This window comes from Cyrtonyx montezumae, unplaced genomic scaffold (genome assembly GCF_038088225.1).
Source record: "Cyrtonyx montezumae isolate F1298 unplaced genomic scaffold, pur_monq_1.0 scaffold_36, whole genome shotgun sequence".
NCBI lineage: Eukaryota > Metazoa > Chordata > Aves > Galliformes > Odontophoridae > Cyrtonyx > Cyrtonyx montezumae.
The window spans coordinates 10,986,417-11,003,821 of NW_027072041.1; the positions used below are offsets into that span (position 1 = coordinate 10,986,417).

The 17,405-nt window shown below is 38.0% G+C and overlaps 1 protein-coding gene across 1 annotated transcript in view; it reads left to right on the forward strand.

Moving 5' to 3' along the window:
* The window catches only part of MEGF10 (multiple EGF like domains 10), a 66,573-nt gene that overhangs the window by 34,168 nt on the left and 15,000 nt on the right, over positions 1–17,405 (forward strand). Inside the window, exons 9-12 of the mRNA XM_065745586.1 lie at positions 2,657–2,831; positions 3,712–3,832; positions 6,607–6,770; positions 9,295–9,397. Of these exons, the coding sequence (XP_065601658.1) occupies positions 2,657–2,831; positions 3,712–3,832; positions 6,607–6,770; positions 9,295–9,397 (563 nt within the window). The remainder of the gene's footprint in view (positions 1–2,656; positions 2,832–3,711; positions 3,833–6,606; positions 6,771–9,294; positions 9,398–17,405) is intronic.

Consider the following 17,405-nt stretch of genomic DNA (forward strand, 5'->3'; position numbering starts at 1 on the left):
AAAAAAAACAAACAGCAAAGAACAGCCAACTATATCCTACTATCAAAACAACTCTGCTAATAATTCTTTTTTTTTTTTTAATGATGTCAATTTACATGTAGGATATGCTAAGCTATAAGTATTTCTCTGCTGCTGTTGGTTAATAGAGCTCCTGAGAGTGAATGGTATGCACACTGTTGTTCTAGCTATGAACAGTGGCAGCCAAAATAGCCATACACCCCATGAAGGTTTAGATATAGATTTATTTCAGAGATTTTGTTCCTTTTGGACAACAGCAGATAACAACCTTCTTGAGTCAAGTGATGGTTCTTCCCTGTTATATCTTTTCATAGATCTGAGCTAGAGTGAAAATCAGATGCAGACTTCTGTTCCCTGATTAGGTGACACTACTGATACTCCTGTTTTTACTAGATAGCCAAGAAATAAATCCAGAGTGAGTTAGCTAGCTGGAAATGAAGACATTCATTTACATGATTATAATATATATTACCACAGATATATTTTATGTCAGTGTAAAAAGTAAGGTTTTACTTCCAGAAAGTGGGAACAAAAGACTGCAAATAAGAGTGAATGTGCTGGCAGCATTTCTGAACATCTCTTTATTTCCCTATCTTAACATAAATCTTATTGGCAATTAAGCTAACTGCATGAGAACACATCAAAAAGCTTTAGAACAGCTCCAGCTTCCTACATCTAATTACAAATTATGGAATCCTAATTTTGATGTCAATCAATATCTGTGCAAGTATGGCTTGGTAACACTCACTGGGGGGCATGGAATATCGATGCCTCTGTCTGCTTCATACCTAATGGTTGCTCATGCATGTAGTCTCCCTCTCTTCTTAAAGGAGAAGAACCAACAACGAATAAAGCTGGGATTTACTAATGTGTCTTAAAATGACAATACTACTAATTTTACATTTAAAATATTCTGATTCATATTCTAATGACTGTTCAGTAATGGATTGAACAACCCTTCCATATTCCCTACCCTATATACCTCCACTGGTAAGAAACCTGGGGATTGGATCCAAAATGCCACTGAGTGCCTACAAGAAAGGAGTTAACAATAGGGTACAAATCTGATTCTCCCATCATGTTTTCATAGCCTAGCTTTTTGTTTTCCATGAGAATAGTTCAGTTTCAAGTTATTTCATTGGTAAGTATACTTCTAACTGGAATAAATAACTAGAAGTGTTGGCTATCAATCCCATGAGTTTTGAATCAATTTTGCATGCATCATTTAGCTAAAATGACTTTTCCTCTTGATTTTATGTAAGCTAGCTGAACACTTTTAAAAAGAGATTTTAATTCGTCATGACCCTCAAATTCTTGTGTCGTTACAGTGTATACAATTATATTATAGAACTGTCTGTATAATAATGTTCCATACCTTTTTAATTCATATTTTTCTTTAATCAGCACTACTCTGTCAGCTGTGCTTTGCAGTAGGAAACTTTTGGTGCATCTTGAGACCAAGAGCAATTAATACTGCTTTTCCTTGCTGTTATGCAACTTTTTCAAAGAACTCAATTATTACTTATGTTATAGTACTTAGAAATGTAGTAGTTGTTTTTTAAACTTTCCAGCGATTAGGAAAACACTTGATTTCATACACACCACACACCCCCACACAAACTGTCTGCAAATCTTGCAGAATCAGTCTCTTGTCATGGGTCATTTAATATGCCTGGACAGAGGCACATTTTTCCAGCACACTTAAAGAAACTTCAATCAGTGACAGACAAATATCTTTAAACAGTCTTCCCATTGTAAATATATTGGATTTGGATTTTAATGCTTTCCTTTGGTGAGAATTAAGCAAGTGCTTTGTCTGCCAGAGTCCTACAGAGTACCCCATTGTGTCCACTTTTCCAGCACATACATCTTAGCACAGCTGATGATGTCCATTTGTTATGAGGCAACAGCTGTCTTACTGGTTTTTCAATGGAACTGCTGTTCCAGGTAGGGACAGATGGTCTGCTACCAGGTATGGCCAGCATAGGGGAGATACTCGCCAAAAGATTGCTATTCTAATGGTGTATCTGACTTCTGCCCAGTGCAAATGATTTTGTAGCATTCCTGGAAAGATGCCTTTTGTTCTTCTTTCAACTAGAGGGCTGGAAGGAGCATGCTTGTGACTCATACAATGTTGTGTTACTGTTTAAGGATTAGTTGTTGTATTGTTATTTTAGTGAATCGTCATTTCTCAGACAAAATACTGCTCAATTTGGTCAGCCTTATGAAAAGGATCCTATTCTAGTTAAAAATCTAGTGATACATTTTGAGGATTTTAATGCTTTCACCACTTTAAGATCTATAAACATGGGTATGTATTTTATTGTAAAAACTATGTTTTAAGAGAAAAGTTTGTTTTCAACAAGCTGCAGAAAAATGATATATCTTCTTTTCTCTCCATGTCCTCCCAAAATAACTATATGATACGTAATACTACTTTTCTTATCATAGTTGGCATGCATTTATACATGTATAGACAGAGCCCTTTGCTTTGCGGTTTGGGCAGGAAACCCATCTCTATGCATAGAATGCAAGATCCTTTATACAACCTATCTATAACAGCATTTTGTTCTCCAGAAAAAAATACTGGTGTCATGTTTAGCCCTGAATTATTTATCCTTTCATCCCCTCCTGGCAGCTGTCACCCTGTGTCTGGGGAATGCTCCTGCAAACCTGGCTGGTCTGGGCTCTACTGCAATGAGACATGTTCTCCAGGGTTCTATGGCAAGTCTTGTCAGCAGATTTGCAGCTGCCAAAATGGTGCTGACTGTGACAGTGTGACTGGAAAATGCACCTGTGCCTCTGGATTTAAGGTAAATACGTTTCACTTTCTTTATTGAAGTGCAAAATAATTAAAGATGCCAGAGTGCCCTTTCTCTACCATAGTAAAGGAGAGGTAAGAATGTTTGGCTGTCACAGGGTGTGTTACAGAATAAGACCCTGGAAAGGAAGAATCTGTAATTAGCTCTAAGTACTGAGATGTAATTATTTTAAGAAAGAAAAGTTCATTGCTTTGTAAGACATTGTTACATGAATGAGGAAGTGCACCTGAGACATAAATACAGGAATGACTTATAGATTTCAGTCATTATCCTACTGTATTGATTCCTTGTGTTCCATTCAGAGAAACTCTAGACAAAGACATTTGTTTTTACAATTTAAGATACATTATTCAGAGGCTTTTACACATTTGCTGTTCTTTGTGCATTGGATGCTAGTAGTACAACACAGAAAACATTTTAGAGTATGACTGTTACAGGAGTAATATTTCAACTAAATTAATTCTTAAAAAGACTTCACATATTTACAGTATTTTCCACTACTCTACTATCTGACTGTGTTTTGGTTTTGCAGTGGGCTTCTTTATTACTAAAAATACCATCTATTGATCTCACCACGTGCTGTTCATTAGCTACGTGACATGAGCTCTCATAGCAACTAAGAGAAAACTAATGGCTATTGTAGACCTAAAAGTCATGAAGAACCCAGTGCAAAAGACTCCTTTTCCCCTAAATTCAGAATAAATTAGTGACAGCTTAAGATAGTCACGAGTTGTGTGTTTTCTGACTTGTGCAGCATCTAAGTCAGATATCACAATCAATCAATTTCATGTCCAGGTAATTTGTTACAGATACAGTTGTATTGTCTGAACTTTCTGTAAGAGTTTCTAGACTCTGTTTTTGTATAATTCAGGGTGCTGATTGTGGTACTCCTTGTCTTCCGGGTACATATGGTGTAAATTGTTCCTCTGTCTGCAACTGTAAAAACGAAGCCATCTGTTCACCAGTAGACGGTTCTTGTACCTGCAAAGCAGGTAAGTGTGTTTGTCTTCAAATTAAAAATCACGTTGAGTTTTTGAAGTTGAGAAGAAGCAGGGCATTTGATAAACAGCAGACCAATTCAAAGGCCGTATCACACAGATATTTTATTCTGTCTGCTTCTGCTGCACTGGGAGGTGAAAAATGGGAGAGCATCTGCTCAGGGAGGAAGACAGGTACTTCATATTCATCTGAAAGACCTGGATATTGTGGTTGGGTGAATTGCTAGTATTTATTTATAAATGCTAGAATGGGCTGCTACTTGCCTCTCATGCTAGATTTTGCTAGAATGACTTATGGTATGCAGTTTGTGTGTTGTTTGGTTTCCTAGACAGAACACCCCTATTTCTGCTCCATCTGGATGAGCACCACCTCTGTCTACCACACTCTTTTGTACCACAGAGACACAATCATCTTTCTGCCATTTTAGCATTGATGTTGGTATCTCCCAGTAAGTTTTTCATTGGGATGTTATTTTTCTCAGCATTTCCTTTACAAAACTTTGCCTAACTCCCTTCCCAACCTGAAGACACCATCATCAGTCCTATCTACTTTTCCTTGCTTCCATGAGCAATTTTCTGCATCTCCCAGCAACACTGTGAGAGGACTCACAGGGCTCTTCAGCGCCTCTGACCAACACTTTCCTGACAACAGTAATCTTGATGGGCAGTATAACTCCACCAGAAACTCTGTGTGCCTGTCTACTCTACATCTCCCAGCAGCAGGTAGCTTTGGCAGGAATTGAATATTTCTCAGATACCCACAGACAAATTCTGCAGAGATCTTTTCACATGTAAAGATCTTCAGGTCTACCTGAGTTCCCATTCAGTACAAAATAAAGATCCCTTCCTGAAATACACACTGAGAACCTGCTCTCTTTTTCATTTCTGCTATAAGAAAGTATTTAAAGGGAAGCACCCCTCAGCTGTGATGCTGGTTTACTGAGAAGAGAGGGGGCAGGCTGTTAAATACTCCCAAGCAAACCCTGTGCCCAGATTATGCACTCCAAAAATGTTGGAGGGGCTGGAGGGGACATCGAAGTCCACCCAGTTCCCACCTCTCTGCCATGGGTGGAGACACCACCCACCAACTCAGGCTGCCCAGGTCCCCATCCAGTCTGGTCTTTAGCACCTAGAGGAATAGGGCACTCACAGCTTCTTTGGGCAGCTGTGCCATCCTCTGAGTGATTAATTTTCTCCTAATATGTAATCTAAATCTTTCCTCTTTTAGTTAAAAGCATTCACCCTCAGAATGTTTAAAAAGTCAGTCTGCTCCCTGTTTTTAAGCCTCCTTTAAGTTCTGGGAGACCTTCTCTTGAACAAGCCCACCTCCCACCACCTTTCTTCATAGGAGACGTGCTCCAGATCTATGACAGTGTCTCTTTACATCCTTTCCCTGTTAACTGGAGATATTTTCCACAGGTTTAGTAACTCAGGTGCCCAGTGCTTTGGAGGTTGGTTTGACACCAGTAAGACAGTGATGAAAATCATTCATTGAAATCAAATGATTTCAATGAAATGAGAATACCTGCCAGTTTTCACGTGTTGCATCTAACTACAACTTCCCAGCTCCTCCTATGAAAATTCTTCCTCTGCTTTCTGAATTAGTAGTCACATTGCTTTTCAGTCATGATATTTAGAAATGAGGCATCTGTAGCTCTGAGAAAAGAAGGTTAGTGTGGGTGGATCAGCGTGTGGTTGGAAAATATAACCTGTTTGCCATTGAAAGATTCCAAATCTGACATTATTTGGCTCTTTTAATGATGCTTATGCTATGGGAAGCCCTGTAAGGAGACACAGAATGAAATTTAAAAGCCTTGAAAAAACACTGGAGAGAAAGTGTCTAAATTTTCTGGTTATTACAGTATAACATTTTTTCCTGAAATGACCCCTAAACTCTGAAGTTATCAACCTAGGACACGAGGCAGCTCTATTTCAGCACATTTGTTTTGCATAGTCCATTGATTATACTCTGTGCCGAATTATTTTTCCCTTCACATTGTAAACAAGGTATAAAATTAGAAACTTGGCTTGTGTCATTGCTGATGATAACATATGACTGGCTCACTTGGTTTCTGTCATACCTAGTAGTTAATCACAGTTTTGAAAACCTATTTACATATCCGTTATCCAGTGCACAGTCTGTGAATCATTGCTATCAGACATAATCAGAGGTGAATGCTGCATTTCGGAGATGCTTTTTATTACATTCTATTCTGTGTTTGGAGAGAAGTACAGAAATCATCTACAAGATCTTCTGTGTACCTTTGGAGAAATCCAGCTTGTGCACTACTTTACTGTTAATGATTTCTCCATTTTTATGTTTTTTCTTTGTGGAAGTGCCGTGGGGAGGACAGTCTAAGATTTCTGTTAAAACCACATGGCATAACTCTCTATATTTAATAATGTTATAAGAGCTATGAAAGCAGCAGCTTTAAAGTTAAAAAATTCTATTTTTTTCAGGCTATCCCTTAAAGCTTTCAATATAGTTTGTGTATCTCAGCAAAACTTCAAGGTGTCTGTGTTTTCTTTTCTAATCTCTCATCAATAGCTCCAGTACATTGGCACCGTCTGCAGTGTGCTGTGCACAGATGTTACAAGGTGCCCTTCTGCATCTTGGTTCAAGTGCGGACAAATTCTCAGCTGAAATAGTAATATAGTGATTTTGTGTGTCACAGAGATTTTCAATGGGAGGTGGAGGGAAATGTGTCCTCAGTGAGGAGCTGGGGAAAACCTGATTAATTTGTCCCTTTAATTCTTATTTATGGTAGGTTGGCATGGTGTAGACTGTTCAATCAATTGTCCCAGCGGTACCTGGGGTCTTGGCTGTAACTTAACTTGCCAGTGTCTTAATGGAGGGGCTTGCAATGCTCTGGATGGAACCTGTACCTGCGCCCCGGGCTGGAGAGGAGAAAAGTGCGAGCTCCCTTGCCAGGTACTTCAATAATTTTGCTCATTGTGGCACTGTCCAATAGCGGGCAAGGGGGCACTACTGTAATTCTTCACACTTCATGGGAATAAATCCTTAAGAAGCACTGCACTCCATGTTTGACAAGATTCTAGATTAGGAACACACACCAAAAAATCTTCTGGAAGAACTCTGCTGTGCAGCACACTGAAGCACAAAGTAGAATGACTAGGATGATTAAGGTTGGTAAAGACTTCTAAGATCATCAAGGCCAACAGTGATGACCATCCAGAAAATGACTACACAAGACAGAGATGCACATATGAATGTTTTTTTCTGTTTTCATACCTGAAAGTTCAACCTGAGATTCTTCCCTTTTTCCTTTAGGAATTAATGAAAAACACAATACCAAATTTTTTTTCCCTCTTTTTCAGCATCAAATGCCATCCAAACTGCTTCTATCAAACTACTTTAAGGAAACACAATGACAGAAAAATGTAGCAAAGATATATTTCCACATTTAGCACCATAATTTTCTTTAGATAAGGCATGTCTGTGGTAAGGTATGAAGAACTTCTTATCTCAGTCAGGCATGAGAAGGCACTCCTACCATGCAATCATATGACAGACCTTTGCCTTTTTATCAGAACTCTGCCTTCTGTTATACCCCAGACAGAAATCAGTATGTAGACAGACACATCTAATAAGTTCTGTTCTACACTGTAATAAGCCATAAAAGCCCACAATTTCAAAACATAGAAAGATGGAAAATGCAAGCAATTTGTTTTACTATTCAGTTATTCTAAGTACACTTCATAAACAAAACCAATTTTTTTTGTGTGAAAAAATGTATTTTTCCATCTTCAGTTTTCTTAGATATTTTAAACAATTTCTTTTTTTTTTTTCTAAGAAACTTCTCTCTGCTCTCCTTTACCCATCTTTGTCCTCCTTTCATTTCTGCAGTGTAATCTCCCTAGAAGGTTATTGGTGTAATGTAAAGGTAAAGGAATCATTTGAATTAAATATGAACTATCTAAATTCCCTGCATGCATCATATTCAAGCTTCTGTCAGTTAGGATTACCTGTGTTTAGCAGTAACATGCTAAAAGTAGCTAACTACAGTACATGACTGGAAGCTATACCTTCATTTTGAATGAACTGCTCACAGAGTATTCTAAAAGATTTTTCTGAGATGGTTTTTGGTTTTTTAGATGTAGTTTAGCATATGCCCATTCTGATATAGTAAATAAAGTGGCATACGATTGCTAAAATACTCTGGAAAGCTGATTAGGGTGCTTCCCATTTGTGTTTATGCAACGTTCCCAACAAATGTATCTCAAATTATAGGACTAATTTTTTATTTTCTAAGGAAGCTTTTCTTATCACTTACCGTCTAATTCTGAAAGATGTTAAGTCTCTCCAAGGTTTCATTAGCTCTTCTAAAAGTGACACAGTGTGGTTTCAGTACTGTTTCATGTCATTCACTCTGTTGTTTCAAATACAGAAAGCTAATGCTGGAAAGAAATTCTCAAATAAAATAGAATTCCCATACTTACTGTCTTGTACTCTCTCACTATCCACTGACCTCCTTTGATTTCTGTGCCAAATACTGTCCAGAATCATTTCCATACACAAATATATATCAATTAATTTCATTTTTTCATTAGATTTAGACAGTGAATATCACTGTTCAAATTATTAATCAAGATCGACTTACATTTGGACAAAATATGTAGCAAACTAGAATTAGAATTTTTAAGCTGTATATTTTGGAATTTTCTTTATTTCCAAATCCAAATTTATACAAAGGAAGTGCCTTCCTTATCTTTTCTTTTCCCCTCTATAAAAATGGATTCTTGAGATAAGCAAAACACTCCTTACTCTCAAGTAATGTATGATTTTTTCTACTTCAATACTGGAAAGACTGGGAATTGGATATCTGTATACTTTGGAACTCTTCCAGAAAAAAAATAAGAGAAAGTCAGCTGTGTTCTTATGGCACAGTTGAACATACTGAGAAGGTAATTTAACTTGTATTGTTAATCTTTTGATAACATTATATTTTGGTTTGAAAATATTCAACATTCAATATAATTTCATTTTGTGTAATGTGTAGTAGCCAAAGAGCTTGTTTTCTAATATATTCTATGCTGTTCTGCAGAGGGAAACATTATCAGTCAAAAGAAAAAAGATGATATACCGAGCATTATTTGTGAAATAAACTTTACACTGAACATGGATTTTAATAGTGTTTCACTTCTATTTCACAAGAAACTTTCATCGCTACCACTGATAGTGTAGGATTCTGTTTTCTGAATATTTATCCAGAGAATTTAATTAATTCTTTATGTTCCCTTCTCAAATAGAAGAATGAAAATATAGAACATGAACATTTTCCAAAAGCCAGAAGCATTTTATATTAAGCTGATTACAGTTAGAAGTGATCTGCAGTTTCTTTTTTAAAGAGGCAGGACTGGCCAGATCTTGTTCTCGTCTAAGTCTCAGTTCTCATCATCTCTTGTTTTGTTTTATTTTGTTTTCCTGGCTGCAGGACGGCACATATGGCATGGATTGTGCTGAACGCTGTGACTGCAGCCATGCAGATGGTTGTCATCCTACCACGGGTTACTGTCGCTGTCTGCCAGGATGGTCAGGTACAAAACAGACCACTGCAAAGTACCCTGAGAGTTTCCTGTATGATGGGATTTGGTCTTGCCTTTCTTTTTATGTGGGAAGAAGAGCAGTATGTGGGCTTGGAAGGAGAGTTTTTAAGAGCTGGTTCTGTGGCCATTGTGTCCCTTCCTGTGATTCACAGTCATGGAAACTTTGTTGGATGTGGTTTGTATAGAAAACTGGGAATAGAAGATGAGATCTTAGAAGCTGTGTACCTCCACAGTGTGACTCCTCATAAAACTAGTGAACAGCTGCTGACAGTCAGCCATGTGCTGGCTGTTTTGGTATAAGGTGTGCAGCAGTTGTATTGTCATTGGAGTTCGTCATACTTTTGGAAAAAAAAATTGTTTCTCTGTGTATAATTTGTCCGTGTGAAAACAGAAATGTTTATAGTTATCAGAACTGTCATGTGTTGTCAAACTGTTGTTTATGGAAAGCAGGGTTTTTGAAAACATGATGAGACTATGTGGAAGGTTTCAATATCATGAAATAAATGTTCCCTACAGGAGATTTAATTCTCACATAGATCTCTATACTGTAAATGTTGGAAAAACTCATTCATCTTCCGTTACAATTAGTTGGCTTGAGTTTGTCTGGTAGAATGTTCTGGATTTTGTGTCTCAACTGTGAGGTGCTCAGTGCTGTAGTGTTGCTAGAGTTGGATTTCAAGTATGGAGTAGTTCAATTTAATAATGAAAAGCTAGCATGAAAAACATACCTTTTTACTTCTGCTGCTTTATGAAAGGAGTGCTTTTTGTGATTTCAGATTAATATAGTATTACTTAATATCAGCTTACCCAGTCACAGGTTGGTATTTTTCCTACTTGACTGGTGGTCCATTATGGAATTGTTTTCTTTTTCCTCCGGTGCGTCTAGGCATAGTAGATGTAGGTGAGCAGATCATCTGCAGCAAGTAACGGATTTGAAACAATAAATTACTCTGCTCATAAAAGTTTGTATTGAACTTAAGACTTCTCAGATACAATCTCTGTTGATTTTTCCCCCAAACTTCACACATGTTTTTTTTCAGCTCTGTGGGTGGATCACAGGCATTACGTTCAAAAGTACTCAGTCTGTGTCTGAAGTTCAGGTTGATCAGTTTTAGCGGAGCACAGCTTACCCCTTTCTTATTTGCACAATTTATCTGTAGGCTTCTGCCAAGTTCTTTAAATAAGCTTTTTCCTTATTGCACTGTCCTGTAGCTGGTTTCAGTGTGAAAGACAGAGGTTACCAGAACCAGCACTTACCTCTGTGCTAGGCTTTGATTGATTTAATCTTCTCCCACAAGCTGCAGTGTGACTTGCTGTCTGCCACTCAGATACCTCTGGGAAATGGCATCCACAATAGAAGTGATTTGAGTGCATTGTTAAAACAAAAAACAAAAATTAAACAAACAAAACAAGAAAGGAAACAAATAAACAAAAAACAACACAACCCAATATGAAAAAAACTAACATTATTATTTCATACATTTCTTGGAGATGCTGCTTTGTGTTATGGGTTATTTTGTTAGGATATGAATGGCCACTGATGTTCTTGTTTGCAGGCAGTCTCAGAATTGCATTTGAACATTTCTTTCTCAAAATTTTATTTGAACTGTTCAAAATGGCAACCAGTATGATATAACTAACGTAGGATGTGACAAGAATTTCAAGCATAGTACACATCTTAAGTGTTGGGATTCAGATGTTGAAAAGGACAAAATAATTTTGCCTTCAGTAAAAGCTCGCTTCTTCTGCATATTTAGATTTCCTGCATGATTGTAGATATAATTGGGTATCCAACCCTGCATCATGTCATCTCAGCAGTGTATGTAAGACTAGTTTCAACAAGTTGGTGATGTCTAGACATACAACATGACATAAATGGGATAGTTTGCTTTATACTCAGTGTCTGGAAAAATCCTCCTCCCACACTTCACATGTTGGAGCAGTACCCAGAAGGAATCTGTTCTTTGTGTAGACATTTATATTTAGAATAATTTAAAAAAGGAGAGAATATTTTAGAAAGAAGTTCTCAAATAGCTGTAATGTAATGTTGTAGTGCAGAGAATAGCATTAGACCTCAGGATTAAGAAGGGCTGTTGTATACATATGTTAATGAGTAATAGATGGAGAAACAGGTGGAGAATTTGTAAAGAAAAAAGAGAACAATGAAGAACAACCCAAAACCCAAACAAGAAACCAGTTTGAGATGAGTCTCATGCTAAAACAAGTGAGGGGTATTATTGCTGAACAAACATCGGAGGAAGTGTTAATAAAAAGCATATTTAAACAAGCTTATAAATATCCCTCTGAACAGAGCATTTTTCTACAGTTTCCTCAGGGAAACAGAGAAGAGTTTATGTGCAGAAACAAATCAGGAGTTGAAGATTTTTCCCTTGCTGGATGACACAGTTGTGCCGTAGCACCAGGGCGGAGGAAGCACAATGGCCTGGAGACAAAGACCTGGTTGGATGTATGCACCCTGGATAGCCAGGGAGCTCCCTGCTTCTAAATCAGGCACGAGTGCTTCTGTCATGCACCAACCAAAGGGTAGCCTTGCTGACATGCTTCCTGCACTTTTGTCCTCAAACAGAACTGTAGCTGAGCGTTATGTCAGCAGTAAGATGCTAGATTGCTTAGTTTCTTAAATAAGCTGTATTGTTGAACACACCTGTTGTATTATCTGGAAATGGCAGCTATGAGTAAATCAGTAAGTTCAGTTTCTGACTACTACAGTGTCAGGAGTGGTGGCAAAACTCTATAAATAATTGAAATTGTTTTAAATAACTTTTAAACTTTTAGTTTATTTTACCTACAAGAATACTTAGATTTTAAGTCTTAAACAAAAGCCCCTTACTCTATTGGACTCCAGTTAAAGATTACACTGCTTAAGCGCTCACTCTGTAGCAGATACATTCTGTTGAGAGAAGCAAGAGTTAAGGGTGATGTTTTTTTCCAGGCAATCTCACCATTCCCTCACATTCCAGGAGCCACATGACATGATGGTACAAATGAGAAACATCCGCCCACACTGAAGATGATGTCTGCCCCAAACACTCTCATCCCTTGACATTTTCGCTATGACTTATAAATAACTTTTCTTCATCTGGAGAGAATGCAATAGCCTGACAGTGAAAAAGAGTAAGAAGCATTAAAATAAAAAGCAGTAAGGTAGAGGAAAGACAAAATTTATCTCCTCAATAAGTAATGATAATTAATTCTCCTAATAATTCATACCAAAACCTTAAGGTAACTTCTGTGTAGAAGCCACCTATACACAATTCAGCAAGCACCACAGTGCCTGCTGATTTTGACCCTAACACTTAACCTGTCCTATGAGCAGCTGTGAAGAACACAGACATTCCAAACAGCCTAAAATATTACATAGTTCACATTTTTGCAAACTGAAGTTTGTCATTAAAGCCATGTAAAAGAGGGAAAGGTTTTCTTCCAAACAGTTGGGTGTCAGTGATAACACACTGCTGTTGTGCTTTCTTGGGTGTAGTTCTCATGGACCTTTCAGTTTATGAAGAAATGTCATGTCACACTCCTACCACACTTGTTATTTTAAAAATCAATTTAAAGGCTGTGGCGTGCCACGGATTGTGAAATACCAGTAGTCTGCTATCTGAACCAAAACAATAGCACTGGTTTATGGAAAAGACAGATGCAGAAATGTCAGCCTACATTCTACCAGCATGCACGGTGCTTATTCATATGCTATGTCAGATAGGATATTGGTGACTTTGCTGTGCTGGACACCTGCCGATGCTATTCAGATTGTACATCACCAGATGTGTTGTTACTGTGAGGAAGTGCTGTGTCTTTTCCATGTGCTCGCAACGCTATTACTAAGAGGCACATTTGTTGCTGGATTAGAGCAGACAGGACTGTCATCTGACACCCACCCCAGTGATGCAAATAGCCAGGTCCCCAGGGACATGCCAACTAGACCTCTCTCGTGCTCCTTAGCTTTTAGTGTGTACACAGTTTTCTTTTTCCTGCTACACAGAAGAAAAAGACATAAAAGAGTACTGTCATAGGCCTTTCTCACATTCAGACTGAGAAATGAGATGCCTATGGGAGTACACACAGTGCTGGCATCCTGGTGCACCACAGCCCAGTGCCTCTTATGGGACAGAGTTTTTCCTCCACATTGGCCAACTTCCCTCTGCTTCGGAAGTGCCAGTCCCTGTTGTTGCAAATATTCTGGAAGTTTGATATGTGCACAGTGTCATCATAAACAGTACATTTCCTCCCCAAACCTCAGTGAAGGGGTTTGGCGCACCCTAACTCTGGACTTCATTATGTCCGCATTTCTTTTGCCTATGCATTGTGGTGAGTCTGTGTGTCAAAGAAATATCACTGTTTAAAAAGAAGAATTTTAAATTAGTACATTAAGTGCATTCACTGTCTACATGCTAAGAAGGTAAGAAAGGAAGAAATGTTATTTTCCTGTGTCTACCAAACATGTTGTAGATGGCAAGCTAAGTATCACTGGGTTCAGCAATAGTATGGCTTTTGGAAAGATACCGGGGTTATCTCAGAAGTGATTCTTCCACTGAAAATTACAGTTACTGTTATTTGCTTTCAATTTGATACAGGACTGCTGTACGGAAGCTTTTGTACCTGGCTTCCTACCAAAACTCCTAGGCACAAACATTTCTACATCGTCCAGTGAAGAAGCAGCAGCCTGAAATTACAGAGAAAAAATCTTTAATCCTTTCCATAGCTGCTTAACAGGACACTTCCTTCAGCTATGGATCAAGGCCTTCTCTCCAGTTAGGGACAATGAGGGTACTTTTAAGCAGCGTCTCTGAAATTTTCCATCATTTTCCCGTGTTACTTCCTGATTTGGGCTGCTCATCCATATGACAGAGAAGCAGGGAGGCAATTCTGATCCAGTTTTCTCCCATCAGAAGTCTCGGATTGCTTAAACAGTGGTACTTTAGTGTTTAACAACATTTCTCAAATAATTAAAAATAAAGGGTGATATCTTACAGCATAATGAAATTTTATGTTGTGAAGGCTCAATCTTGTTTACGCTGTTGTTTATTAAGTTCAGTTATGAACAGTGGCAAGTAAAGCAGTATCCAAGTAAGGTTTAATTCTGAGGCTATCCTTGAAAATTCCACGTGTTGTGAAGATAAACTGCATAGCAAATATGCAAAAAAATATTTATTAATGTTTAGATATTTTTTATCAGACTAACAGAAACAAAATAAGCTGAGAAATACTGCTTAGTCCAGTGGTAACTTCACCTTGGAGGATCATAAGAAATATTGTTGCATTTTTCCCTTTTAAAGTGATAAAACAAATGAACTCCATGTTGGCTGATTCAGATGGATCGAGTCTCTATTAAAATATTAATATTAATAAAATACAGTATGGAGAGTATGTAAACACTCTGCTAGCAAGAGCAAAAACATTCCTATCCTTAAATAATTATTTTCTTTATTCATGCAATTACAAATGCTGGGGGAGTGCTGATTTAAATGTGGGGCCCCTGACATAAAGCACTGGATATAAAATGCATGAGCATTTCTTCAGAGCAGCTTAGCTGAAGTTTATCATGACCATTCAGCTATTGCCTAGCAACTTGTGGAGGCCATCAAAGAGTTCTTTGTCCATTGCTCTGGCAAAAACATTTCATCACAGATATCCTTATCAGTATTAAAATCAACACAGAAACCAATCTAAACCAATTTTATTGCATACAAAGTTAATACTCAAGATTGTAGCAATTGTAAGCCTGCTGATACCACTGTTGTGAAAGCTGAATCTAATCTTGTTTCCAACTTGTAGTGTTGCTTCCTTCTCCCTTATTTACAGCTTTTCTATAAAAATGCTTTCTCTGTGGAAATCTAATATAAAGCATCAGATTCTGTGAATTTCTTATTTTCTTTTTCAACTTTTAATATTTCCCACCTATTCTTTTTCAGAAATATGTATGCTTAATTTTGTGGAATTTGAAACTCAAGTTTCCCATGTATAAGTCCCTTGTGGATTTATCTAATTACCAGTGATTGAGTGAGACTTAAAAATCTTTTTATTAAAGGAGAGGTACTAAGTCACTGAACTGATTTCTATTTGTTCTCTGCTGCAGTCATTCTTAACACCCTCAGACACAGAAGTGCAGATGATGTTGTTTATGATCAGCAGTATATATAATAAAATTAGTTTCATAGTGAAACAGATGTCAGAATCAGCAGTCTTTCATTACACTAAATAGTCATAGCTCTAATTCAGGGATGTGCTTGTGCTGGGTAAAGGAATATTGCTCAGTCTGCCTCCTCATAAGTGCTGAAAAGGGGAAACAAGGGGTAACTTGTTTCTTTTTTATTTTTAGTAGTCCCAGTTTGCTTTTTTAAGTTTCGTGGATCTGTGTAGCACAGTCTTTTCTGTCCCAGTATGTCCAGTATCACCCTTTGACACCACACTGTCATAAAGCATCCTGTGTGCACCGATCAAGACGATATAATTGAGCCGGGTGTTATTGTATGTCACTGGTCTACATAACTGCACATAATGCACTGTGGTAACACTTGGCAACCACTGACTTGTTAACAGTCACCATTGTATACTGAACACCACTGAAACCCATTAAGAATCCGTGAAAAATGTCTTTTCTCTAGCAGGGTTCACTGAGCAGAGCTCTGTATGATATGATGGATAACATTCAAGTGAACAGAATGTCAGGCTCAGCACTGAGAGCCCCTGCATGTGTCAGCTTGTGCTTACACTGACATAAACCCAAGTTTTCAGATTTGGGAGCCTCAAGCAGAGAAGTTCTGAGTGCCTGAAATATGTGGTCTTGTTTGTAAAAAATGCAGTGATCTCATCCAGCTTGTGTGCATCAGGATCTCTCAGAATCAAACTCCTCTTTTATATCCATTCATGCACAAGTAGAGACTTTATGAAAAAGTTGACCCAGATGCTGAGAAGCCAGCTTACGCTCTCTGCCTCTCAAATGTGGTAGGTGAAACAGGCAGGATGGCATTGCCTGTGCAAGCAAAAATCAGAAAGTTAGTCGTGGTAGAAGGCGGCTTTCGTTTCAGGGGGCTCCTTTTGTGTGTTAGGTTGATATTAAACAAATAGTTCTTGGGCTCTCAGGTGCCAGTGTGCTGTTTTATGCTGGTTAGTACTTGGCCTCTAAAATTCAAGTGTTTACTGCTAGTGTTAGTTGGTGCAATCTCTTGAACCACAGATTTGATTATACAAACTGTTGATTGCCTTGCAAAGAAACAAACTCAAGGAGACAGACCTTGGACATAGGCAGCATTACGCAGCCCATGCCATGGCGGTTGGGGAATTACCTCTGTGTCTGATTTGTGCATAAACACTACAGTTATTTTTCAGTGTTGCTATGAACACTGCATTTTGCTCTTCAGACTTAAAGATTTTTTCTCAACACAAGTTAAACTGTTTTGCCTTTTTAGAACTCTGGCAGCCCATGGACCTGTGACATATTTTTTTCTGGAAATACTTACAAAGCAAGACATACTTGTGGTTGGATGCCATCCATTTTTCCCTTAGCAAAGGGCTTCGTTCAGTAGAGGCACTACAATAATACTTAATTGTTAATGCAAAGTACTGTAGACACAATATGGTCTGAGTTCCACAGCGGTGCTGCCTGCTGGCACATAGCGTGCAGCTTACTTTCTGAAAGCAGATAGTGTTACAAGGAACTAGGAAAGTTATATTTAATGTTTCTGTGCTGCAACAGAAAAAAAATCTGTGATGAAGTGTTGTTATAATGAGCGGTTTGCATCATGGCTCACGTATGAGGGTTCACACTAGTGATCTTGTAATCAATTTTATGCCAAAAATGGTTAGACAAAACAAGTGACTGACCAGCATCCTTAAGAGTGCTGCAGCTAAGCATTTTGGAATGCTGGTGTGTGGTGTTGTGAAACTGTGTGTGTGCTACATTTTTCCATTTGCTATAAGGCTTAGCAGTAATCAGCTCACTACTAATTAGAAATCATTCTGTGTTCTGCACACC